The sequence below is a fragment of the Coloeus monedula genome, assembly GCF_965178545.1.
Source record: "Coloeus monedula genome assembly, chromosome: 19".
NCBI classification, from domain to species: Eukaryota; Metazoa; Chordata; class Aves; order Passeriformes; family Corvidae; genus Coloeus; species Coloeus monedula.
In genome coordinates this window covers 2,106,893-2,130,871 of record NC_138799.1, presented here as the reverse complement: position 1 = coordinate 2,130,871, position 23,979 = coordinate 2,106,893, and the positions used below count along the sequence as shown (strand labels likewise).

The window sequence follows — 23,979 nt, the reverse complement described above, 5'->3', positions numbered from 1 at the left end:
GGCAGTTAGCCAAAAAATCTAATGATAGGGGAGACAATACTTCATTGTTTCCATAGGAGGCAACTTCAGATCCACACAGGAAATGCTGCTCCAGCCAATATTATCAAGCTTCCCACCTCTGACTCTTTGAGAAGATATGAAAAAATGTTTGAGAATGTCTAGAACAAGACAAAGTGCTTGAGAATTTAATTGTGTTTTTTCTTGAGTTGTTTCTGTAACTCAGATTACCATTGAATAGAAAATATCTCTTTTTGACTACATTTGTATCTTTTATAAGCCAAATGCTCTTTAGATGTCTTCTCCATCTGCACTGATACCTGTGGGAACGGTTTCTAAACATGTCTGAATTTGGCTTAGTAACTCAGACTTTATTCAACGAGACTTAGGACACTTTGCCTTCCTGAATCCTATTTAGTTTGAAAGATTCTTCTTCCTTCTTCTTTGACTGATGTACTTTCCAACAAGCTTCCTACCTGTCAACACTGATTGGTTAATTAGTGGGTTTAAAATAGATGAGAATTGGTAGGATTTGTGATTTACAAGCCAGGCAGACTGGGAGCTTTCCAAACATGCTTGTCATTCACTAGGTACCTGAGACACTGCCAAAATATCTTCAGTAGTTGTTATTGCATGCCTTCCAGTCCAGCTAAGACCAGATAAAAGGTTAGATTTGTAATAAGAAAACAAACCTAGAAGAGTGGCATAGGAACACTGAACCAGCAGGAAGTCTTAAACTCTTTTTTTATAAACCTCAACATTGCAAAAAAAGGGAAATGTCAACCACCTACATTCTATTAAATACAACCCTGATTGCCTCCTCTGTAGCTCCAGCTAAACTTCTTATTGCTTCATTAAGGGCCAGCTGTAACTTTTCTTAGATGTCCTGTGCTGGGTGATTTGTTCACTCAGAAGCAGTCTCAGTCTGGGGAGATGTGCCTTTCTGCTCCCTAAATCTTTTGGGATCTAGGTTAGACAGAATGTTAGCTAAAAACCTCTTCAGTTTCCAGGATGTGTGATCAAATGTATGGTGCAGGAATGCCTAGTGGTTACAGCACATGCTGAAACAGTGAACTATCTGAACAGTGAACTGTGGGTGCTCATTAGTCAGTCACCATAAAATAACATACTATGACAATGCTCTAATCATTGGGATATAGCCCACTTCATGTAGAAAATTATTCCATTTTCAGGATTTGTGGATCAGAAGAGCAACAGACAAGAGAATATGGTCAGCAGACCTGGGTTTGCAGTCAGCAGAACTGGGTCACTTTCCTGATGAGATGAAATGTAGCAAGATACTGTGAAGGAGACCTGAACCCTGAGGGTGCTCAGCAAATTTTCAGCTGTAGTACATAGAGAAAAAAAGCCTTGTGATGGAAAAATTCTGGAAGAGTCAATACTGACACTGATGAATGTTAACATGGCAGGGCGCATGGAAAGATTTGAAATGTTCATATATATTCCATCTTTTTGAAATAAGTTAGCTAAATTGCCTGATTTTGTGATTCTGTCAACTGGTAAGTAGTACTAGTTCAGGTCATATAAATCAATCACTGGCAGTCCATGTAGCTGAAAGCCTTCAGCTCAGCTCACACAGCAAACAAAATTTTTGGAATAAATCCAGAATAGCAAAATCTATAGTTGAAATAAACAAGATAAAGCCAGAAAAGTACCAGTCAAGTCGTTACATATGGAATCAGAAGTAACTGAAGACATGGGGAAACCACTTAAAGATCATCACAGGAGATCTGAATCTTTGAAGGAAGAATTGCAGGCCATTACTCCCATTGATTTCTTCAAAGGACAGGAAGAATAGCTCTGCACTAATTTTTGAAGCAAGCTCAAGGACCACAAATCTATGCCTTCGATTGTCATATAAAGTAGTTAGTCTACTTGTAAAGAGGTGTTCCTAAAACATCCATTCTATCCTCCTGCAGAATGACCAAGATTCCACATGGAAGCCAACTAAATGTCAGGATGCTTTGGCAGCAAAGGGTTCAGGAGCCCAAGTCTTTGCATAGAGAGAAGGGCAGATCTGAAAGCCAGATATACTCTCAGAAACCTTGTGTAATAGGCACTACAATAAAGAAAAGTTTTAAATCCCTTCAACTATGGCTCTAGCAGTACTGAAGTCAGAGCAGTCCTTTTGGAGGAAGAGAGTAGGCAGTTACTGAAGGGGAAATATATTATTCTTCCCCAACAGCCAATCCAACAAGCTGCCCTGTAGCTCAGAAGACAGACAGTGGGTGTGAGGTTGATCCCTTTGTTCAATCACCAGTGCGTCTCTGCTACAGAAAGTTTCAGATTAGCCACATGATCAAAAGATGTAAGGTCAGAGACATCCACAAATCTCACTGGGAGTTTATGGGAAGACAGTCTTAAGTCTCACATGGGTGAAGTCATTACATGTGTTCAAATGTTATTTAATGACTTAAAATTCACTGATGGTCTGGTAGTACATCATGTGCCCAAAACCTGGAAGTTTCAAAGAAGTGTTATATGATAAAAATACAAAAATATTACAAAGATGTTCATGCAGTAATTTCAACAGAATATTTGAAGGTTTGAGACATGAATGGAGAGGTTGAAACAGACAGTAACATTGCCTATGATATTGAAAATCTGCAGAGTTAGGTCACTCAGCTTTTATGGACATGTTAACACCTAGTTGTGGGAGGGGTAGACAGAGCAGACAGTAAGGAGATAGTACAGGCTATCGACATTGCTAGATCCGTGTACTGACAGTTCAGGAGAAATCACCATAAATTAGTAATTTGAGGAAGAATTACATAGGAAGAGAAACAATGTTTTGCAAAGAATGGGAACACAGTTGTTTCCCGACAGATGAATTGATCAGAAGTTAAGGGTATTCTAATGGGAAACAACAAACAGACATTTAAGTTGAGATGATTTTGAGAGGAGCTCTGTAAAGAATGCTGGAACTCGAGATCACATCTACCTATTTCATGCTTCCCCATTAAGTATGGTATCTTAGAAAAGTGGGATACTAAGGTTTTGAGCAAACTGCAGAAACTGCACAAGGTGGCTCTGCCCAATCAACATCCCATACAAAAACCAGATTCATTTACCACTCCAGGTAGAACAAAATACTTCTCTATGTAGTGTTTAGGTTTATTGACAAATGACATTAAAAAAACCCCAAAACAACAAGAAACACACAAAAAAATTATCTTTGTGTAATCTGCAACTTGCAAATAATGCCATTATCTCTGCTATCAGAATTGGGACAGCATGCTTGGAAAGATTAATATGGCCTGGAAACCTTCAGTGTATGTATGATATGATGCAGGGAACATAGCCTCATTCTGCTATTCCCTTGGTAAAAGGAGATCTTCTAGGAATGTTGGCAGATGATTAGCAGAAATGTTAGAATACTAATCCTTCAGAGCAAATCTTCTCACTGCTACACTTTGACTAACATGTTGCTGTGAACAGGACCTGGAGGTGGTAAGGACACGCTTTTTTATTAGATTTGGTAAATACCGGTTCAGAATAAATTAATTATAGTGAGTACCTTCTATATCCTCCATAGAACTTGCTTGTTAAATATAGAACTTAACATGCTGCCCTACCTTAACTGTCCTCTAAGAATCTGTTTGAATGTCCCTGATAAAGACTTGGTGTACTTGGGAGCACAGAGAAGGAATTTTGAAATGATTTGTTGAGATAACCCAGTAATTACCACTACTAATGGGACTTGCTGAGTCATTCTCTAGGAAGAAAGGCACTTGGGACCAATAATTTGTCTGCTTATGTAAAAGGCAATGACTGGGACTAAATGTAAATCTCCCAAGAATATTATTGATGAAGATTAGCTTGTGCTACAGTTCATGGGAGCAGAGTAGCAGAGATGCCCATCCTCTTTCCTAACCTTGCACTTGCCTTGAAGGACTAGTATCTGTAATGTCTTGTGTACTTATCATTTAGCCTTACTGCATTAAAAGGGAAGCAAACATTCCATGTGTCCACACAGAGAATGTGGAAAATGAACTTTCATACACATGAAGTCTTCTCTTTCCAGCAGTACGATAGACTGTTTTCACATAAAGTTTAAAGCAACTTAGAGAGGTGCTGAAACAGCCAACTGAGGGTAGAAAGGTGGGTAAATCTGCAACCTGTGATTGAAAAAGGATGGTAGTGAAGGTGCAGGCAAGGTGAGCAATGCACACGTCTCCTATTTCCACAGCAAATAGTAGGTAACACTTAGGTGACATGCAGAATGTAATTTCCTTCACATGTCTAAGCAGCTGAGTGACTCCAGTTACAGAACAGCTCAGTGAAGTAAAAAGGCTTAGAAGTATTTGAGTAAAGTGCAGAAAGCAGAGGGACAACAGGTGGTAAAAAGAGTCAGAGAAGGACAGAGAGGTGTATTGAAGGGAAGCTACAGTTGCTAGCTTGACATTACTGTTAGGATGCAAATGACACAGAAAAAGGAGGCTGGGGGCAGGTTCCCTTAGTTGACCCTTGTCTGTCACAGGGTTGGAGAGGTGCCCAGAGCAGATGAGGCCCTGCACACTGAGCAGTGGCTGCTTCTGTCACCTCAGGGTCTTTTCTTCCAGCATTGATGACCCAAACATTTTCAGATGTTCTTTGGCCTATCCCACCTGTCTTTGTTGTGTTTCAGTGGGGAGCACATGAAACCGGCTGACCCACCTGGCTGGATTTTTCCCCCTCTGCTGTAATTTGCTCCTAACGTGTGCCAGGCAGTTTCAGCAGGTTTAAAGCACCCAGGTTTCAGCGAGATCTTGCTGCTGGTCTGCAGGGCCCAGAGCAGGGTCCCCTCGATGGCTCCAGGCTGCCATCCCCTGGCACTGGGTGCCTGGAACAGAGGGTCTGGTCAGCTGCTGCCTCGGGACCTTCCTGTGACTGACAGGAGCCTGATGGGGCCTGAAGCTGAGAATAAAGCTGATGGAGCCTTGCCCTGACATCAACAGCCTAAATGGTGAGGCAAAAGTCACAGACACAGCCCAACTGACATCTCTGTGCCCTACACCAGCACCGACCTTGAGGCATCTATCTGTGCTTTCTTCATGTGTCACCAATGCCTGGGACAGATGTAAGTGTAGACAGTGGGCCTCATTGCACCCATGGTCTGTTCAGGGTCTCTTCACCCAGGGGGGAGCAGACAGGCAGTTTCCTTACAATCCCTGCCAGTGCTTACCCCTTGTCTCGACTTCCTCAAAGCTGGTGGGTGCTCACCTTCCTGCCCATTCCCCAACATTGCCTTAGGCTTCCATCCTGAAGCTGATCTCTCTGATGGGTCTTGCCTTGTTTGTACCATTTCATATACTTCCACGTATACATCCCACGATTTTAGGTCCACCTGCCAGGGTCAAACCTGTATGGCTAGCTCCTGAGATGGGGAAGGCATTTTATATACATTTCCAATAAATGGTGCATCTTCTTACAGAAGAGCAGTTTGCCCTTTTCCTTCTATGCAAGGTTATCTTAGCAACCTTATCTTCCTAAGTCCCTGCATGTAACTGGTCTTCCTTGACCTTGTTTCTTCTTATTTTCTCTTCTGCTACCACTGCTGAGAAATGAGCTGGTATTTTCACACAGTTATGCAGAACACATGGCAGACCTCCCTCCTGACGGGTGATTGTCAGCCCAAAGTCCATTTCTTCACAAATGACACTGCATTTTGTTTCCCTATCTGTACAGTTTCGTGATTTAACAGTATTGAATTTGATGCACTATTTCATGGCACTGTTTGCTGAGTGTCATGGAAGTCTACTACATGTCTAACATATCAATTCTTGCCCTTAGTGCCTGAAATATCATAATTTCATTGAAAGCGTGTTCTTCCTGTGGAACACCACTCTGACTTACTTTATCAGTAGCTTTAACAACACAGACAACAGCACTAATAACTTTCCTCTTTTACTCTGTCTTTCAGGATTACGTAGGTGAGTAAGAAGATTTCTTTGATCACTGGCTAAAGTGTTATAGAAGGCTAATCATTTGGAAATTAGATGACAAAAAGCGGTATTATCACAAAGCTACAAAAAGGTTTTATAAGGCAAAACTGTGTCCAAAGACTAATGGTGATAAAGACCTCACCCAACAACAACAAAAAAATGAAAACTACTGCTCATGATGTGAATGCAAATGAATCTACTCTTTATTCCCTATGTATTGAAATGGTTGCAAATATCAAATGTGGAAGAGAGTGACAGAGGATTCACATTTTGTGCTGCCCTCAGGTCACTTTGCTGCCTAATGACATCCTCACTCTTCCTCTTCTATCTTCTTATGAATCTCCCGGCTCTTCACTCGGAGCTTGTTGACCTGTGACTCTGCAATGTCAGCCCGCTCCTCGGCTTCCTCCAGCTCGTGCTGGATCTTGCGGAACTTGGACAGGTTGACATTGGACAGCTCCTCCTGTGTGGGGAGAGGGAGTCAGGGGTGAGGAGTTCAGGGCAGAGGTTTTGCTCCTGCTGCACCTCAGCCTTATGGGGCTGCAAATCTCCATCCCCTTTCTACCACTGCTCACACATCAGCCTCACACAGAGCTCCTCATCCTCCCCTTTTCAGGACCCTACTGGGACAAGCTTCACCAGGACTGTGTCACACATGAGGAGCAATTTCACCCCTTGGATTTGTCATTTCTTTACTTATTCTCCCACTACTTCCTGCACAATTGCCAGTGTGAGTTACAGGGTTGGGAAGACCCTGAAGCCTTCTGCTGCTGATTATTAGCACAGATTCAGGAACTTGCCAGTAAGTGGGTGTGGCCCCACCTTTGTTTACTCTGGCCTCCTGTGTGAAACAGGCTGCAGAACTTCCCTTAATGAATGGCCCTGAATGAAGGGTGCCCAGAGCTCACCAAGGCCTCATGACACGATATCAAAACACTGTGGCCAAGGGTGTTGTGTCTTGGGAGTTTCTTTCATGCCCTCTGCTGGTATTCAGCCTCATTCAATGTGTGTCCTGCCCCAATGGAATGTGGCCTTTGCCCATTCTCCAAGCAATACTTACAGCCTCCTCAGCTTGTCTCTTGTAGGATTTCACTTTCATTTGCAACTTGTCCACCAGATCCTGCAGCCTGAGGACATTCTTCCTGTCTTCCTCAGACTAAAGTGGTTGGCAAACAGGAAAGAGAGTCAATTCCTGGTGCTACATCACACAGGATTAACAATTGCCCTTGGCGATGGTGTGTGCAAAATGTGGCTTGCTGTGAGCAAACGCTGTCAGAGCAGGAGACCTCCTGCCTTACCTGGTAGGTCAGTTCCTTCACCCTCCGCTCGTACTTGCGCACACCCTTCACGGCTTCAGCGCTGCGCTTCTGCTCAGCATCAACCTCCCCTTCCAGCTCCCGCACCTGCAAGGACAAGCCCATCCCTGCAGCTTCCCTGGCAATGTCTCTCCAAGGACAGCCTCACTCACCCACAAGCCCAGCCCTACACACCCTGGCCTCCAGCTTCTGGATCTGCTTCTTCCCTCCCTTCAGTGCCAGCTGCTCGGCCTCTTCCAGACGGTGCTGCAGGTCCTTCACCGTCTGGTCCAGGTTCTTCTTCATCCTCTCCAAGTGGGCACTGGTGTCCTGCTCCTTCTTCAGCTCTTCTGCCATCATGGCCGCCTGATCAGAGCAAAGGGGCAAAGCCATTTTGGGGCTGCAGATATTTGGGGGACAGGACATTCACCATCAGCAATGCCAGGAATGTCCAACTCACATCTGTGATGGCCTTCTTGGCCTTCTCCTCAGCATTGCGGGCTTCCTGGATGGTATCCTCCATTTCACTCTGGATCTGGGAAATGTCTGTTTCCAGCTTCTTCTTGGTGTTGATCAAGCTGGTGTTCTGTGCAACAGGAAAGACAGGATTCCTACTGTCAGACCAAAGGCTTCCACATCAAGGCCTGAAAGTGTGGGTAGGGTTTAGGAAGGTCTTTAATGCAAGAGACTTCTTTAGCAGCAGAACAGTAAACCAGACATTGGGGGCTGGCTGGAGGGGACATACTGGAGCACACTTCTTCAAATGTTTACACAGTAATCACTTACAAGATATATAACAATCAAATTCTTTGTTATCCCTTGTGAATGGGAACAATTTCCAGCAGTGCCTGACCTGGGTATGCAGGAGCTGTGCACGTTCAGTGGCATCCAGAAGCTCCTGCTCAGCCAATTTCCTCGACCGCTCCGTCTGCTCCAGGGCTGCCCGCAGCTCCTCAACTTCAGCCTGCAGCAGGTTTGCCCTGCGCTCCACCATGGCCACCTGCTCCTTCAGGTCCTCCTGTGTCCTGAGAGCATCATCCAGATGGATCTGAGTGTCCTAAAAAGAGAGACAAGAGAAATTACCAGGTGTCAGTGTTTGCTTCCATGGCAAAAATGTCAGGGATCTCATTTCTCTTTCTGCAGCTTTGCTGAACAGACCTTGAGCACTGCCTGGGTGTTTCTCAGGTTCTTCTGTGCCTCTGCAGCCACACGGTTGGCATGGCTCAGCTGGATCTCCATTTCATTCAAGTCTCCCTCCATCTTCTTCTTCAGCCTCAGGGCTTCATTCCTGCTCCTGATCTCAGCATCCAGCGTGCTCTGCATGGACTCCACAATTCTGAGGTGGTTTCTCTTCATCTGGTCAATCTCCTCATCTTTCTCTGCTATCTTCCTGTCAATCTCAGACTTCACTTGGTTGAGCTCAAGCTGCAGGCGCAGGATCTTTCCCTCTTCATGTTCCAGAGAGGCCTGCATAATTCAGCATGAACAGTGTCTTACTTTCTAAGTAGTCTTTCATGCAGTTCCAAATGAAAGGTTGGCTTGCTTTCCTGCTGTCTCTCCAAAGAACTACACCATTTATTAGCATTGTATGTACCTCAGCTTCCTCCAGGGAGGCTTGCAGTTCAGATTTCTCCTGCTCAATCTGCTTCTTGACTTTCTCCAGCTCATGAATTGCCTTTCCTCCCTCAGCAATCTGCTCCGTGAGGTCGGAAATCTCCTCTGTGGAAACAAGGATCATTGGCATGGTCAGGCACAGAGCAGAATGGCAAGGGCCCTGTCCCACCAAGGTGACAGGCATCTTTGCAGACCTGCAGGCACAGACCCATGAACAATGGTGGTAATGGCTGATAGTGAGAAAGCCCAGTGAGGAGCAGAGGGCCAGGGACTTACGCTGCAGGTTCTTGTTCTCGCGCTTCATTGTTTCCAGGTGGTCCAAGGACTCCTCATAGGCATTCTTCATCTTGAACAGCTCCGTGCTCAGAGAGCGCGACTCCTTCTGCGAGGCCTCCAGCTCAGCCTGCGTTTCCTCATACTTCTGCTTCCATTCTGCCAGGATCTGAAGAGAAACGGGGTGTGAGTAGGGATGTGGCAGTCACGGGGGAATGCTCTGGCCAGGAGTCCTGGTGCTGGAGGCCAAAAGACCTTGTCAAAGTTCTTCTGCTTCTTATCCAGAGCAGCACAGGCAGCATTGGATCTCTCCACGTCAATCATCAGGTCCTCCACTTCATTCTGCAGCCTCTGCTTTGTCTTTTCCAGGGAGGCACATTTGGCATTGACAGCCTCAACATGTTCCTCTGCATCCTGCAGGCGCTGTGCCAGCTTCTTCCTGGGAGGAGAGAAGCACAGTGCCACATTAGGGCTTGGAAGGGCGTCAGTTCTGTACTGTCATAAGGGCAGCTGGTGACTTCCAGGGTTTTGAACGGAGCACGTTTCACAGATACAAAAGGATCTATCCTTTGCTGGGTCCTATCAACTTTTAGGCCTGTCTTAGCTCTTCTAGCCCTAAAGCCTATATTTTCCCTTCCAACTGACACTTTTTCTCTCCTTCCCTCTCTCCCTTTTTTAAAAGACAGTACATCCCTGCCTTCATCCCACTTTTGTCCTAACCCATTTTCAGAGATTCCAATTTCTGTTGACCAGTCTCCATCTTCTCCCATCATTTGCCATCCTGCTTCCCACGTACTTGGCCTCCTCGAGCTCCTCCGTGCGCTGAATCGCGTCCGTCTCGTATTTGGTTCTCCACTGGGCCACTTCGCTGTTGGCCTTGGACAGGGCGCGCTGCAGCTCCCCCTTGGCCTCCTGCTCCTCCTCATATTGTTCCCGGAGCAAGTCACAGTCGTGGCGAGCGGACTGCAGGGCGTGGGCCAGGGCGTTCTTGGCCTGTGGGGACAATGGGTTTGGTAACTTGAGTACTTGTCTTGAAATGAATCTTGACTGTTAATTTGACAGTGAAATTGGAATGAAACTCTCATTGGGCAAATGTAGAGCTTGGAGCTGGTGAAGCCCACATTGACACGTTCTGGAGCATCAGGACACATTAGTGACAGCTCCTCTGGGGACAGGAATGTGCTCTTTGTGTATATGTTCTGACATGTGTGCTTGAATCCTGTCCTAGAGGGGATCATCAGAATCTCATGGAAGCCTTGTGGATGACTTCCTCCAGCACCTAAAGCATCCTGCTTCCTTCCCTCTCTAGTTGAAGGGTGGGGGGGATTGTGCATTAGTGCTATTCTCTCCAGTCCTATGTGTGCTTGGGGAAAGAACATTAAAGCAGTCTAGCGTCAGACAGGATTCTCTTTTAGGGGTGGTGTAGGCTGTGGACAGTAGGGTACTTCCAGACCTTAATTTCTTCTTCTAGATGTCTCTTGAGTTCCTCAATCTGTTGGGTAAATCCTTGCTTGCCCCTAGAGAGCTGAGAAATCAGAGCATCTTTCTCCTCCACCTGGCGTGAATATTCACCTGGGAAGGGAAAGGGAGAAAAGGAAGCACACTGTTCCTCCTGGGACACCTTCTGCCTCTAAAGCCACGTAACCAGCCATGGCCCAGAGAGCTTCTACCAGTTGCTGCCTTGCACCCTCTGGCTTGCTCAGGGCGTGCAGGTCCTGACATTGCATTTTGGGGATGAGGGTGTCTCACCTGACTCTGTCTGCAGACGAGCTCTTTGCGAATTGAGGTCATTGATCATACGCTGATTCTGCTCCTCCTTTGTTTTAATCTCACTCAGCTGATCTTCCAGTGTGCGGCACATCTTCTCCAGGTTGGCCTAGAGAACAGACACAGGAAGGGGGAAGAGATGATGGAGTGCACTCTGCCTGATTGTCACAGTGGGGATTTTGTTTGTGGGAATGTGTCTGGAAGAGGCAGCTTTTGTGCCACACCTTGGCCCTGTGAGCATGTTCTCCGGCAACTGCATACCTTGGCCTTGGAGACAGACTCCATGTTGCTGGCCAAGTCATCAATCTCCATCTTCAGCTCACTCTTCTCCTTCTCCAGCTTCTGCTTCACGCGTTGCAGGTTGTCGATCTGCTCCCCCAGCTCAGCGGTGCTGTCCGCGTGCTTCTTGCGCAGGGCGGCAGCCGTGGCTTCGTGCTGCAGCGTGGCCTCTTCCAGGTCACGGCGCATCTTCTGGAATTCTGCCTCGCGCTTCTTGTTCATCTCAACCTGAGCTGCTGTCGCCCCTCCTGCTTCTTCCAGGCGCTCGCTGATCTCCTCCAGCTCCCTCGACAGGTCAGCCCGATGCTTCTCTGCTTTAGCGCGAGAGGTTCGCTCTGCCTCAATCTCCTCCTCCAGCTCCTCAATACGGGCCTGGAGAACAGCAGGGACCCTTCACACCCGTGCCCTCCTCCTGCCTGAGCTGAGCCTGAGCAAGGGAGGGGAAGGAGGAACAGAGACTTGCCTGCAGCTCCTTGATCTTCTTCTGAAGTTGCATGCCCAGGGCTTGTTCATCCTCAGTTTTGCTCTGGATCTGGCTGATTTCAAAGTCTTTCCTTTGGGCAAAGTGAACCGTGTTAGAGCTCAAAGAAAAAACACAAGTGCTCCAGCCCAGCACTCAGGTGTCTCATAGCCACACTTACTTCTTCAGTTTCTCCTCCAGCTGCTGCTTATCATTCTCCAAATCCATGATGCTGTCCTGGGCCAGCTTCAGGTCTCCTTCCAGTTTCCTCTTAGCTCTCTCCAGGTCCATGCGCAGCTTCTTCTCTTGCTCCAGGGACCCTTCCAGCTAAACACAACAAGACCATCAGTGCTCTCCCAGCCAGGTCAGACTCCATACCTGTGCTGTTCCTGCGCTACATCTGTGTGCTTACATCGTCCACTTGCTGCTCCAGCTTGGTCTTGGCCTTGGTCAGTGTATTGACTTTGTCCTCCTCTACCTGCAGGTCATCCAGGGTTTGCTGATGGGCCTCTTGGAGGGCTTTCTTCTCTTTTGTCAGCTTGGCAATGGTCTCGTCCAGGGCTGACATCTCCTCCGTCAGGTTTTTCACCTTTGAGAAGAAAGGGAGGAAGTGTAAATAAAGGAAGTAGATATAGAAGTCCTGTAATAGCACTGGGCTCTTTTCTGGAGTGCGAGTGACAGGTTCTGCCTCATACCTTGTTTTCGGTGGCGTGTTTTTCCTTCTCCACCTTGGCCAGTGTGAGCTCAAGGTCATCAATATCTTTCTTCAACTCTGAACATTCATCTTCCAGTTTCCTCTTCTTGGCTGTCAGCTCAGCATTAATTTCCTCTTCATCCTCAGCCCTTTCAGTCACCTCCTTAATTTTGGCTTCCAGCTGGATTTTGGTTTTGATGAGCTGGTCACATCTTTCCTCAGCATCAGCCAAGCTATCTGCTTCCTGGTGGGGAGACAGAATTTTATGGCTTTTAATGTTGTGAAGTTTCTCTGCTCTGCCTTTTTTAATCACAGAGTAGGTGGGTTTAAAAGTAGCAGCTGAAGCTGATCTTCAACTCCAGCAAGAGAAGGATCTTGAGTGGTGTCTACTGGGAAACCTTGTCATTTGGAATCAATATTTATTCCAAAGTTTTTGTGTCTTCTAAATATGTCTCCCAGGTCACTCATCTATGAGAATGCCTCATAGCACAAGCACTAACACAGAACAGATCAGGGGTTACTTCAATTTCTAATATCAGCAAGAGCAAGGGCTTGGAATTTTTTTTTCTCATGGAAAATGTATCTACTTGCTTCTTCCTTTTAATTGTCTCAACAAAGCCTTAAAATCTCTGTTACTTAAAGGCTTTTAAATTTCTGAGAATACTTTATTTGAGAAAGAAATGTATCACTTTTGTACAGGCTGCATGGCCAATAGAGTTCTGGCCTATCAGCTACCTCTGTGGCTTCTTTCAAGGCCACATCTAGGATCTTCTGTGTTAACTAGCTGATCATTTCACTGGGTGTTAAGAAACTCCCTTATCCTATTCGAGTGTGAATCAGAAGTAGCCATGTTTCTGAAAATAATCAAGGCTTTCTTGTGTAGCTGTAAGTAGGAAAAGTAGCTCTGAGTTCTCTGCTGTTCAGTACATTTTGTCTGATGTTACTTGGCTCTTTCCTCATATAGCAGCAATAGTGAGTGCCATGTAGGGCTGCCAGGAGTCTCATTATGTCCTTGCTAGTGCCTGTTTACTCAACATTAGAGTGCCTCAGAGTGTGGGATTTAGACTGTTTTCTACCACCCATTAATTCCTGTGAGTCTCTGTGCAGGACAAGAAGCATTCTGATAGTATATCATTCTTTTTCCAGGGAAAAATGAACAGTGATGCTCACAGCCTGCACTTGGAGCTGCAGGTCATTTTTCTCCTGCACCAGGGCCACCATTTTCTCCTCCAGCTCCTTCCGCTTTGCCTCAGACTTTGCAAGCTCTTCCTTGGTTTTCTCAAACTCTTCCTTCATATTGGCCATTTCCTTCTCAGACTCTGCACTCTTCAGCAAGGGCTTGATCTTGAAGAACAGCTTCATCCATGGCCAGTGTTTGACATTCATGAATGCACGAACGTTGTACTGGATGCAGAAGATGGATTCCCTGAAATGAAATTCACACAGTTATTACATGGCTTTGGTGTGATTAATTTAAAATTCATTAGTCAAGTACCATGAAATATGAGAAAAGTCTACCTCCTCTCCACCATTCTCCGGTACTCCACCCTCATCAGGAAGCCCCTGCACCTCGCTTGTGTGCGAGTGATGATTTCTGCCAACTTGTCATCCCTCATCTCCTCCAGGAGTCCCAGCAGCCCAGCTTTGAAGAAAACCTTGAGAAAGGAAGTGTTGCACCATGTCATTGCAATGTAGGGCAGAATAGACACACAGACATTCAGGATCCTGAAAGACTTCAATGGCCATGATCAGTATCACCTTGGGCCCTCTCCCAAATCCTATCCAAGGGCTTAGGACTTTCCATAATCTCAGCCCTAAGCATTCAGTCCTTGTTTGAGCTATGCGTCATGAGTACTGGTTTCCAGTTCAGCCACAGCCTCAGCCACCCCTGTGCCTGATCATGGACACCAGGGAGCTCTACCATGACCTACTGACTTACTTCCTGGCTTGATGTTAGACCAATCTCACTGCTGTGTATATGTCCATGAATTAATGACTCGGGCCTTGCCTTGTTAGCCTACCTCTCTGACCCTGACAAATCTTGTAAACCAAGGTTTTATGGCTTCACCTTAGACCATCCTTATTGTAACAAAGCTGACTGATGCTCTGGACTCTCGGTTGAGTATGACTACCATTCCTGGGTCATCCTCACTTGCCTTGATTGAGTACTGTGGGGCTGGGAACTTGCTGATAGCTGCCCCTAGTCTGGCAGCTCTGTTATGTTACTGTGCTGTGCCTGATCCCCTGACAGAGCCCATTCTTACTGCTTTTGACAAACTTTTAACACAGTTTGTTTTTACCTTCGTGTGACCAAATTTGTACTGGGTGTGGTCAACATCAATGGACCCAAGGAGCTTCTCTGAAGCCTTCTTGTTGTCCATGAACTGTCCCTCTGGGATAGCACTGGCATTAAGTACTCTGTATCTGTAGAAGGAAACAGAACATGAAGAAATCACAATCATTGAAACCATCACTTGGTGGTGAAACCACCACACAGTCATTGAACCGCCAGATTTGTCAGACTGTACCGTTGAACTGATCTCATGCCTGGACATGGTTCATACTCTCAGGACAGGATATGGGAAATGTTTTTAATAGTAATTCTAAGTACAAGAGAATCCTGATCTCAGCACGACCACATTTCATAAACTGATAGTGAAACATCTACATTACTGATCAGTAACAATTTAAAATAAAAAGTTTAACGTATAATGATAAGGTTCTTCAGCTTGGTCTGAATGGGCAGAAAGGTACAGAGCTCTTACCTCTGTTTGAAGTCAGCATAGAGGACTCTGCTGGGGAACCCTTTCCTGCAAATCCTGATCCCTTCCAGCACGCCGTTACAGCGCAGCTGATGCAGCACCAGCTCGTGCTCCATGGCACCTGACAAATACCACCATTAGTGACTACCCTGCTGTTTGACACTCAGGAGAAGAGCTTCTGCTGCTCAAGCTTTCCTCCTCTTGGATTGCCTTACCAGGTGTTTTAGTTTCATTTGGGATGATGCACCGCACAAAATGGGGGTGAGTGCTTCTCAAGTTAGCCATCAGCTTGTTTAAATTCTCCTGTGAGGTCATGAAATGAAGTTTTTATTACTAAGTGCAAGCACTGGAATCTTAACAGTGGATGTATCAAACTGGTGTTTCAGGATGCAGACCTGTCTTCTGTAAAATGATTGCAGAACTCCCAAAAGAAAAATTGGAAGCTGAAGGCTCCCAAATTTTAGTTTTGAAGTTCTTTCCTAGAATAATGGTTAGTATTACTTTTCCTTGACCTCCTCATCCAAATACAGGGCTATCATCCTACAGTTTTCCTTTGAGCCGGTAATTCCTGTGGTATATTATTGGGGATCTTAAATAAATGACGTACTCTTAATCAAGCATGACTATCAGATAAGCATCTGATTTGTCAGCTAAGTTGTTTCTAAATGGAGGGGATAGTTTTATAGTCCATACAAAATGACCTTTTTAATAATAACTCAGTCTCAAACTTTGAAGACATAACTGAAAACTGACCTCGAAGTTGCTAATTTGATGTAATTTAACCTTCACTCCTTTTCCACACTGAAATCAAGTCATTGCCTTAAAATCTTATAATCATGGGGTAATTTCTTTTGCTTTTTATGTTTGATCTATTATTTTCAAATTTTACAATGAGTCAGTAGTGAAAATCTGCCTAGAGACAGAAAACAGCTCTAGGAAAAATATACAAATGCTACGGAGAGGATTTTAAAGACGTTAGCTTGTAAGTTACTCACTCCCACCTAAGTAGGTGAACTTAACCCTTCAGATATTTTTGTGGAATATTTAAAGAAGGACATGGCATTATAAAAGGAATAATCTGTAAGTTCCGAGGATGGAAAGGGAAGGATTTTAAAGGATGACAAGATGTAGATCCAAAATGCAAACAGACCTTTCAGATTAAGAATAAAAATACTTTTCATCTTTAAGGAGATAGTGAATACTCTTCATTACCCTGAAAAGAGCTGAGACAGTCTGGAAAGAAGAACCCTTCTTCTTGCCTCCCTTCTTGCCACCGCCACCCTCTGCAAATCAAAGAAAAAAAAAAGTTTTATAGAATGGACAATATATATTGGATACTACAGAACACAAAGCCACTTTATATTTCTAGTGTTTGAAGCTTCAGTTCTGAGAAAACTTTGTCCCACATTGAAAATACAATTTCCACAAAACTGACCTGCATCTGCTCCACCATAGTTGGCAAAGAGTAAAGCCAGGGTCTTCACAGATGATTTCTGGTACAGCCCAATGACAGTTTCATTCAGAGGGTCCTTGTTCTTCTCCAGCCAGCCAGAGATGTTGTAGTCCACTGTGCCAGCATAGTGCACCAGGGAGAAGTGGGCCTCAGCCTTGCCTTTTCCAGGCTTGGGCTTCTGGAAGTTGTTGGACTTGCCCAGGTGCTGGTCATAGAGCTTGTTCTTGAAAGAGGTGTCAGTTGCCTTGGGGAACATGCACTCCTCTTCCAGGATGGAGAAGATGCCCATGGGCTGGGAGAAATCACAAGAAGTGACAAGGAAAGGTGGTAATGGAAATGTTCAATATCACTGTGGATGGGACATTCACCTGTCTGGTCTAGTGGAAGGAGTCCCTCCTCATGGTAGGGGATTGGAACAAGATGTTCTTTATGGTCCCTTCCAACCCAAACCATTCTGTGACTCTATGACAATGACAAGAAGCCTGTGCTATGAATGGGTAGGAACATCTGTCCAGTTCACATGAGAAATGGTTGTAGAATTGGTGGGAGCAGTGGTAAAGAGAAAAATAATGGGGAAAAGAGCTACAAGGGACTCCGTAGTTTGGGGAGGTCAGGTGATATGGTATTGATTTCCCAAATTTGTCTGTGGACTTTGGATTTCATGCTTTGGAGAAGGAATAAAAGGAGGCTGAATCTGTGTTTGTTTTAGAAGTCTGTTGGTGGGAGTCCAGGCTACTTTTCCATGCTCAAAGACCGGATGATGCAGACTGATGACGCACATGTGCAGTTCCCCATTTCTCTTTCCCAGACTAAACTAAATTTCAGTGCAAAACACTTTGCTTAACTGACACTACATGTCTGGCTGTGAGTTCTTTCTGGGATGACTGTGCCTCAGAAACATCACAGGATTCCAACAAACATCGTATACTTGCATGGGAAAGGTACCTTCTCAATGAGCTCAATGCAGGCAGCCAGGTCCATGCCAAAGTCAATGAACTCCCATTCAATTCCCTCCTTCTTGTACTCCTCCTGCTCCAGCACGAACATGTGGTGGTTGAAGAACTGTTGCAGTTTCTCATTGGTGAAGTTGATGCACAGCTGCTCAAAGCTGTTGAACTGCCCAAAGCAAAGAAACGTGCACAGGTTCTCAAGGTGTGCCAAAACACACAGGCCTTTGCTGGCATTCTCCTAAGGCTGTTTGCAGTTGGAACACCAGTCCCAGCCCTACTGTACGCGCATGTGTTTCCTTAGCAGGGCTTCTACTGTAACACTCACTGTCCTCAAAGGACTTTTTAATTATGACTTCGTAAATCAAGCCAAAAGTTACAATTCTTTTTCACTGTGCTACTCAACAGCAAATCCTTTGGCAAGCTCAGTAGCTCCATTGTGTCAGTTCTCTGACCTCCTGGACAGTAGAAACCTCCTCAGTGTCCCACCCAAGAATTTCTCGGGCCTCAGATCAATAATCTGGGGGTTTCTGTGCTCTGACACAGAAGTCCTTGCAGCATCACTGCATTCACAGCACAGGAAACATGCTGTGAACTTGCCCAGACCCCTACCTTTCCCTGGCTTTTCTAAGAGCATCCACCCCTGTGGCCCATAGCTGTGTGAGCCTTAGTCCTCTATGTGTTTCTGAGTCCTCATGACTCCTCCTTGCCTATCGCTTGACTGTGGTGTCAAATCCTTGCTCCTTACATCAAAGATCTCAAAGCCGGCAATGTCCAGGACACCAATGAAGTACTGCCTGGGCTGCTTCGTATCCAGCTGTTGGTTGATGCGAATAACCATCCACAGGAACATCTTCTCAAAGACAGCCTTTGCCAGGGCACCCACTGCATTGTTCACCTAGAGCAGACAGGACTGGAGTTACCTCTGAGGGTTAACAAAAAATGCACACCTACTCCTTCAAGCCATGCCTTTTCAACTGTCAGATGTTACCTGTGTCACGTTTTGACCTTTGGTCACAAACTCATTCCCAACCTTGACGCGGGGGTAACACAAGGCCTTGAGAAACTCGGCTGAGTTAAGGCCCGTTAGGTAGGCAGCCTTGTCAGCCACTAGATGTGGGGAGAGAGAGAAAAGCATTAATTACAGACAGTCTCTAGAATTCAGGTGATGTGAACAACTCTGCTCTCCATGTTCTAGGAATGGAAGAACATTTATCTCATCCCACACAGTAGGCCTGGGAAGGAATGCAAATTCTGGACACTGGTGATGGTCTTCTTTGAAAGCAAGAACAGGTATGGCTTGGATAGGAAGAGCTTGAACCTGGAATTTCCCAGAACAACAACAAAAGCCTCTAGTAATACATAAGGCAAGGCACATTCTTTTTCTGTGGGAAGCGGATTTCTGGGTAACCCAGCTTTCAGGATTTATTTCACCAAAAACAAAATTGCCCATCAGGGTGTCTTAGTGTTTGGAGGTTTGAGAGAGAGAGAGAGAGAGAGATCCTGTGCTGAAATTGAAGTTCCTGCTTTCAGGCAGCATGTGTTTGGGGAGCCACCATTGGGTAGAATAATGGAACTTCCCATGACTAGGAAAGCACCTCTGCAGCTAGAGGGACCAGGTGCAGAAATGGTATTCTCAATGTTTTATGTGGAGAGTCAGGCCAACTACAGTGTGCTTTGGAGGCTAACATATTGCCTCTGGAGGCAGAGAAGGGCTTGGAACAAATGAGTCCCTGAATTTGCTGATTACCTTCAGTGCCATCAGGCTCTGCCTGCTCCTCTCGTTGTTTCTGCTTGAACTTCAGGTTCCCATAGTGCATGACAGCCCCTGTCAGCTTGTAGATGGCTGTTTTCTCATCTGGAGTGAAGCCCAGGATGTCAATGGCACTCTGCAATCAAAATAATGAATTCACAAATGTGTCCTTAGTGTGTCAGAGATGTCACCCTCAAAACATGCCCAGTAGGTAACTTTTTGCTGTGTTACTTACATCTGTAGCCATGAGCTCCTCCTGGTCATCAATGCTGGGAACAGTGACCTCCCCTTGACTCACAAAGTGATAATCATAAGGGTTGGTGGTAATGAGGAGCATGTCTGAAAGCAGGAAGAGGCAAGGCATAGGCTTACTTTTGCCAATCAGGTGAGAGAGGGAACTGTACCTCAGTGATCCCCCTCAAAAAGCCAGAGTGCTCCTTCCTACCAATTAGCTCCGGCTTCTTGTTGGACATGATCTGATAAAAGATGTGGTAGCTTCTTTCCGCCTTGAGCTGGAAAGTGACTCTGGACTTCTCCAGCAGATCTGCCCAGGATGGTAGAAAGAGTTAGGCACTTGTGGCAATGTACATGGAGGTGGGAATTTGGGAAGGGATGGGAGCAGTCCAGGAGAATCTCTTACAAGTTTCAATGTCAGCAGAAGCCAGCTTGCCTGTGGCACCAAAGTGGATTCTGATGAATTTGCCCTGTTAAGCAGAAGCAGCAGCAGGTCAGCCTGGATGTGTTCTGCTGGTATCTCCTTTGCATGAAGAACTGCTCAGGCACCATGGATCTTACCAGTGGGGGGAGAGATTTTACGCAAAGCAACCACTTACAAAGCGTGAGGAGTTGTCATTCCTCACGGTCTTGGCGTTTCCAAAGGCCTCCAGCAGTGGGTTGGCGCTGATGATTTGATCCTCAAGCGTTCCCTGCAGGGAGAGAATTATTCAGTGACTGTGTTTAGTTGACAGGGCAATGACAGGCCACATGTTCAGTCCGTTCTTCCCAACTCACCTGCATTTTGCCTGATGTCTGCTCCTCCTTCTTCTTGTCCCCACTGGCTGCAATTGTTGCAAAGTACTGGATGACACGCTTTGTGTTCACAGTCTTCCCGGCACCGGATTCTCCGCTGTCAGAGCCAAGAGAGAAGCAGAGGGTGCGTGGTCAGGCAGGAGGTCCCCTGGCACCGGGCAGCCCCGCAGGGACCCGCGCAGGGGCTGTACGTACGTGATCAGGATGGACTGGTTCTCCCGATCTGTGAACGAGGCAGAAAAGAAGAGATTATTAATGCACCAGCAGTAGGCAGCTATTTCATTTCATAAACCCAGATGCCTTCACCCATTTTGAATATTTTAATGTTCCTAGCTGCAGCTGGGAAGCTGATATCTCAACCCTGATGTGCTGTCAGGTATCGCACACATGCACTTCTTTTTCTGAATATTCCCTTCATGTCAAGCTGTCCATTTTGTTTATGAAAATTATTCCAACTAAGGATCAGTTTTGCAGAGTTACTGATTAAATGGTCTATCAGTAAGCTGAAGTGAACTGCAGCAAGTGCTTCTCATAAACTTTATTACATAGGATCGACCACTCCTGATCAGTCCATAAGCCCCTCTACATGGTTTTTATGTTGTTGGCCAGTTGATTATTGCCTAAAGAAAATCAGAGTAACATCATAAATATGTAGTAACCTTTACCGGAGTAGTCTTCCATGCTCTAGAATATTGAAATTTTGGTACTTCCAAAACTAGATGTGATATTCCTATGTGTTATATCTTGAGCTGAGTTTGCTTTCCACAATTTTGTCTGGTTGCTTTTTTAACCTATGCTCCTATTGCAACTCCATTGATAAAATCTTTGCACTATAAAAATTGAAAACTCTCTAGGAAGCCTGAAGAGACTACACCATTAGGGAACTAAGTCGTTGTGGAGGAGTCTGGGTTTGCACTCACAGAATTTCTGCATGTCTTTTGAAGGTGTCAGCAAAGGTAAATATATGACAACTTACATGAACATGATCATGATAAGACACACTATTCAAGCATCAATTCAATATTGTTTGTTTTCATTGTATTGTCTTCCAATTAACCTTCTTAACACTCTGAATGCTACAGAATTAAATACAGTAGTTGGGGACAAAAGAGGGAAGAAGATTTATTTTAACAAATTAAAATACATGTTATTATACTATGTTATCTATATTTCTGACTAATATGCTCTTTCCTAAAATTCTGAAGATTTAGACAATGCTAGAAAAGTTGTCACTACCCTTCTTTGCTATATTTTTCCTTTGTATTAATGAATGGAAAAGAAGAAATTGTTTTTGAGATGGAGGAAGGAAGTATCAATTTTCTGAGCAGGTTTCACTGCAATTTCTGACTGAGACTGCTTCCAGAGTTTTTGTAAACCCACCATAGGAAGTATTGGCTCCAACATTGAATGTACTTTCCCTTTACACACAGAGTTATTTACAGAACTTCACCCTAGTAACTTTGAATCCTGCACAGCAAATCATTCAAAGAACAATCCTTTCATCTGAGAAAAAGCAGAACTTTAAAGTATATCCAAATTTCTTTAATGGAAAATCTGACAATATACTCGGTGTAAATCATATCCTCCCAAATACATGGGACATGAAATTTTAACATTGATTTCTATAAATTTGATCTAAATGATGATGTTGAATAAAGACTCTATTTACAGTGATGACAGAACATCCACCTTTACAGCAACGTTAAACTGAACTATTGTGCACTGAGAAGAAATTTTTTCTCCTTTGTGAGTGTTCATAGCCAAGTGATTTTAAAGAAAACCAAGTAACTCACCAGTCAGCATGAACTGATAGGCATTGTCAGAGATGGAGAAGATGTGTGGAGGGGCCTCCTGGCGCTTCTTGCCTCGGTAGGCCAACACCACCTCCGGGTTGTACACCGGCAGCCACTTGTAGGGGTTGACGGTGACGCAGAAGAGACCCGAGTAGGTCTGCAAGGAAGGGACACAGCACGTTGGCTTCCCCTGAGCCTGGCCCAGCACTTCCTGCCGCTGCCCAAAGGAAGCTGCTGCTGCCACTTACGTAGATCATCCAGGCTGCGTAACGCTCTTTGAGGTTGTACAGCACAGCGGGTTCGTGGAGGTGGGTCATCATGGCCATGTCCTCGATTTTATCGTACTTGGGAGGGTTCATGGCGAAGATTTGATCTTCCTTCACGGTCAGGGTCTGGCATAGAATAGAGAAATGCATGTATGTCAGCTAAGAACCTAGAGTGGGAATTAAATTTTATTTGTAAATTTTGCATTTTACCCACCTCTCCCGCTTCAGTCTTGACAACGACCTTCCCTGCATCCTTACTCTCAATCTTCCCTTTCACATAGGACTCCTTTGGATGCGCCGCAAAGACACAGGTCTTGGCATCAAAAGGTTTGTTCTGGGCCTCAATTCTCTCCTTCTCTGACTTCCGAAGGTAAGGAGCCGCCTCCCCAAAGACGGCCATCTCAGAGTCTGGAGTCGCCATTGTTGCCCTTCTTCAGGAGGCACAGTTGGCAGGGTACTCTGTAGGCTAGGAGACATGTTGTGTCAGTGAATGAACAACTTTATGTGGAAGAAAAGATATCTCTTGCACTTTGATCTTTTCAAATATTAAAGTAGGTATAAACAAGTCAAAAGTTGGACTTAAACTTCCCAGTCTTGGCTGAAAATACTTGTGTAGTTCTCTAAAATTAATCCTTAGATGTCCAGCTAAGAAACCATGTACAGAACAGCAGTTAAGTGTACAGTATGTTGTGGAGTTTAGCAGTATTATTTCAACTTTGTGAACTCTAGCAAGTTTGGGTGTTCCCATAACAGAGTGTCTGATTTATTTGTTTTTTAAATGCTACTGAAAGTTTCTGAAATAGTTCTTTTTCTGATAACAAATAGTGGCTTTCTAAAAATTACTTGCTATGGATAATTCATCTTGCATTATGACAGATATTACTATTGCCTGCTCTTCCTTCCACAAATCTTAAACTCTTGGATTTCATCCTGTTCCTTAAAAGTTGTCAAATTTTCGTATTGATTTTTGTGGCAGAAGTCACTGCTCTTTGAAAACGTAACAACTCATTTTGTGTTGCTCAGATATCCAGATCTAATATATAAGTTGAAGGAAAACATGCTGCCTTCAAACCTGCAATAAAATTATTGCTCATAGAGTCAGTCCATGACAGAAATGAATATCCAAGTCTTAAAGGAAGTTACATGGAAAAAAAGGTATATGTTTTGCCCAGCAGTTCACAGGAGCCAAACACTTACCTTGAAATTTTCTGTCAAGACGGGGCACAGCACTCCAAAGAGACTTTTATAGACTCTGGTATGCAGATGCTTTGGATGTTTCCTTTTCCTTCTGTCAAAATATATTTTGGCAAACCCATCTTTGGCAAAATATTGTCTGGCAAACTTAACTAATGGCATAATTGTCATCTGACCTGATATATTTAGAAATGTTTTGCATCTTACCATTCCTGTGGATACATTTCCTATAAATAGTCTGACAGGGCTATTAATATTGGAATCTGCACTAGTCAAGGCACTTAAAGAACTTGGATGTATGATTTATTGGTTCTTCTACTGTCTTTACAGGTAACTTAATCTTTGATCCAGATGGGATTCTTTGGCATTTCTGTACTTTTGCAGATGTAATGTATCTTGTACATGTGGTCCTATGAACTTAGAGCTTGCCTTTACATAATTAGAAAAGGCAGTTCTAC

At 44.8% G+C, this 23,979-nt stretch overlaps 1 protein-coding gene across 1 annotated transcript; it reads right to left on the bottom strand.

Moving 5' to 3' along the window:
- Window positions 1–6,121: 6,121 nt before the first annotated feature.
- Window positions 6,122–23,543, bottom strand: LOC309580253 (myosin heavy chain, skeletal muscle, adult-like). Its single transcript, XM_082294094.1, has 39 exons — window positions 23,525–23,543; window positions 22,542–22,793; window positions 22,310–22,453; window positions 22,062–22,218; window positions 20,464–20,491; window positions 20,251–20,365; window positions 20,073–20,165; window positions 19,880–19,943; window positions 19,685–19,783; window positions 19,475–19,578; window positions 19,237–19,375; window positions 18,478–18,596; window positions 18,235–18,384; window positions 17,485–17,655; window positions 16,522–16,831; window positions 16,299–16,369; window positions 15,302–15,389; window positions 15,090–15,207; window positions 14,625–14,748; window positions 13,843–13,979; window positions 13,495–13,750; window positions 12,326–12,568; window positions 12,043–12,219; window positions 11,812–11,957; window positions 11,634–11,724; window positions 11,153–11,542; window positions 10,874–11,000; window positions 10,578–10,696; window positions 9,921–10,117; window positions 9,380–9,563; window positions 9,128–9,293; window positions 8,832–8,956; window positions 8,396–8,704; window positions 8,091–8,294; window positions 7,698–7,823; window positions 7,433–7,603; window positions 7,241–7,345; window positions 7,003–7,098; window positions 6,122–6,405 (listed from the first exon to the last, which is right to left on the bottom strand). The coding sequence occupies exons 2-39, from the start codon at window positions 22,746–22,748 to the stop codon at window positions 6,253–6,255; spliced, it is 5,823 nt and encodes a 1,940-aa protein (XP_082150220.1). The 5' UTR covers window positions 22,749–22,793; window positions 23,525–23,543; the 3' UTR covers window positions 6,122–6,252.
- Window positions 23,544–23,979: the final 436 nt, after the last annotated feature.